This window comes from Vigna radiata, chromosome 5 (genome assembly GCF_000741045.1).
Source record: "Vigna radiata var. radiata cultivar VC1973A chromosome 5, Vradiata_ver6, whole genome shotgun sequence".
Classification (NCBI taxonomy): domain Eukaryota; kingdom Viridiplantae; phylum Streptophyta; class Magnoliopsida; order Fabales; family Fabaceae; genus Vigna; species Vigna radiata.
The window spans coordinates 11,768,957-11,771,259 of record NC_028355.1 but is presented as its reverse complement, the minus strand read 5'-3'; the positions used below and the strand labels follow the sequence as shown (position 1 = coordinate 11,771,259).

The following is a 2,303-nucleotide window of genomic DNA, read 5'->3' as shown; positions in this document are numbered from 1 at the left end:
AGCATTTAATTATAATTTGAACCCCCACTGTCCTGCATTATTGTGCGCACCTAAAACTGGGAAAGCTTCATAAGAAGTTTCACACAGTCCAGAACACATTACGTAAGGAGGGTTTAGTATAACTTTTTATAATGTCATTCTGTATCAGGTTATGATATATTCCCTTTAATGATCTCAATATTGTTTAACAAAGCTATGGACGTAAGCAAGACAAAACATCAACATTATAAATATATGCAAAACACGATGCTTAAGGCAAATGTAGTATGGCTAACTAAGCTACTCTTCCCAAAGAAAATTAATCACTAGCACCAGCACATGCCTCATACATTAAAGTGAAAAAATACATACCTCAACGTCACATTTCAACTCTTTCGGACAAGGTTTCACCATAAAAAACCTCTGCAAACAAATGAATGGTAATAACGAAGAATAATTAAAATAAAAAAAATAAAAAATAAAGAGATTAACATGCAGACAGTTTTCCTCAAAAACATATCAAACTTACTCCCGCTAAATATCTCAAGCACAAAGTAACAGAAACAGAAAACATAAATAGAATTTCTCACACACAAGATATAAAACTCTACCTGCCGAAAGGGTTTTTGTGGACTCCTCCAAAAAGCCTAGCAGTACAAAAAATAACATCATTGAGCTAATAATATTTAAAGCAAAGATAAAACGACCGAAAACAAAAACGCAAAGATAAGTAACTTCCACACTCCCATAGAAATGCTCACTCACCTGTTCAAAATACAACACCTTGGAACCATCCACTAGCTCTGCGGCGGGGCATGTAAGCATTCTGCAAAAACAAATTCTCAGCGTTGTCCCATTTCAAAAATCCCCTCTCATCCAAAAATAAAATATAAAAAAGAGGATAAACAAATATAACTACGATTAAAAACAAATACCTAATATTGAAATAGTTATCAGGGTCTCTGGAAGCTTGGTCCTTTGAATACTACAGCAGCAAGAATAAGAGCAATTGAGAAATGGAAGTGAAAGAAACATTAGGAGGTGAGAAGAGAAAAGGAAAAAAGGAGAGACCTTTTGGCCGGTGAGGGCCTTAGAGACGAAATGAGCATGGTCCCAGCGCGTGGTGGACTTGCGCAGTCGCTTGACAAGAAGTGCACCACCAATGAGTAGCAGAGTCTTAACCGCCAAGCCTCGGGCACGGTTCCATCCATTGGAATCGGACCCCGAACCCGAACCCATCTATTCTTTTCTTGTATGCTAATAATAATGAATACTTAATGATGGAATCTAAAGGTATTGGTTTTAGTCGCGGCGCTCGAAATCTCAGTGGAAGCGACCATAACCAGAATCTTGAACGGTTGAATTCAGGAGAGAGATAGTTGAATTACTTACCTCTGCCTGCGTTATTGGACTCTGCCCAGTGAATCGTTCATCGTCTAGATGTAGAAGCAGACACAGAGGAAGCAGAGATTCCAATTTCGATTCTACCCATTTTGGTTCGGTTCGGTTTGTTTATACCCAAAATCCCAATTCACTAAAATAGCTTATGTTCTGCAATAGTTTTGTGCTGTGCTATGCTTTGCATTGTGCCAATAAATTAAAATATGATAATATAAAATCAGCACTCCTATCTATATTATATTATATATGTTTTGAATTTCATTTTTTTATTTTTGCAAGGATTTTTTATGTTTTTCTATCATTATTTTTTCTCAAATGGAATTTAAAAAAATTCGATTGTAATCTGATTTTAAGGGAAGTGATGAAAAGTTGCAATGCAACACAACTATTATTTAACATGTGTTTAATTTGAAGAGTTTTTAATAATGAAGTCTGGTTTTCGATGCAACTGTTAACATCCTGACAAGTGTAAAGTAATAAATAAATGGTAAGTTTGAGTATCGTCTCTTAAAGGACTCTTAGACCTAAACGTTCATGTGATTAATGGAAATTATAAGACTGAACAAACTATAAGTTGAGTTTTAAATGAAAAACAAGAAGTAAACATGCATGCAAAAGTTTTGATCAATTGGCGAGAAAAAAATATGGATGAATGGTGTTCTTCGGATTTACGGTTTCATCCTAATCCACCCTCAAATATATATTATTCTTATTAAATTCGGCTTTGTTATCAATGTTTATGCCACTTTTTATTTTACTCTAATCCCGATCCCTCGGTGAAAAGAACCTAATCACAATTACTACAGTTTACTATCCCTAGTCTTCCTAGCAATTATTCATGCAATACACACAGAAGTTTAAGGCAATTGATGTTCCTATTCATATCCCTAGGTAACCTAACTATACATCCCCATATAGAAAGA

At 35.0% G+C, this 2,303-nt stretch overlaps 1 protein-coding gene across 1 annotated transcript in view; it reads right to left on the bottom strand.

Moving 5' to 3' along the window:
- The window catches only part of LOC106761037 (chromophore lyase CRL, chloroplastic), a 3,636-nt gene extending 2,096 nt beyond the window's left edge, over positions 1–1,540 (bottom strand). The window contains exons 1-6 of the mRNA XM_014644510.2: positions 1,372–1,540; positions 1,051–1,236; positions 915–964; positions 745–805; positions 591–626; positions 346–402 (exon numbers count right to left, since the gene is read on the bottom strand). Of these exons, the coding sequence (XP_014499996.1) occupies positions 346–402; positions 591–626; positions 745–805; positions 915–964; positions 1,051–1,218 (372 nt within the window). The 5' untranslated portion in view covers positions 1,219–1,236; positions 1,372–1,540. The remainder of the gene's footprint in view (positions 1–345; positions 403–590; positions 627–744; positions 806–914; positions 965–1,050; positions 1,237–1,371) is intronic.
- Positions 1,541–2,303: the final 763 nt, after the last annotated feature.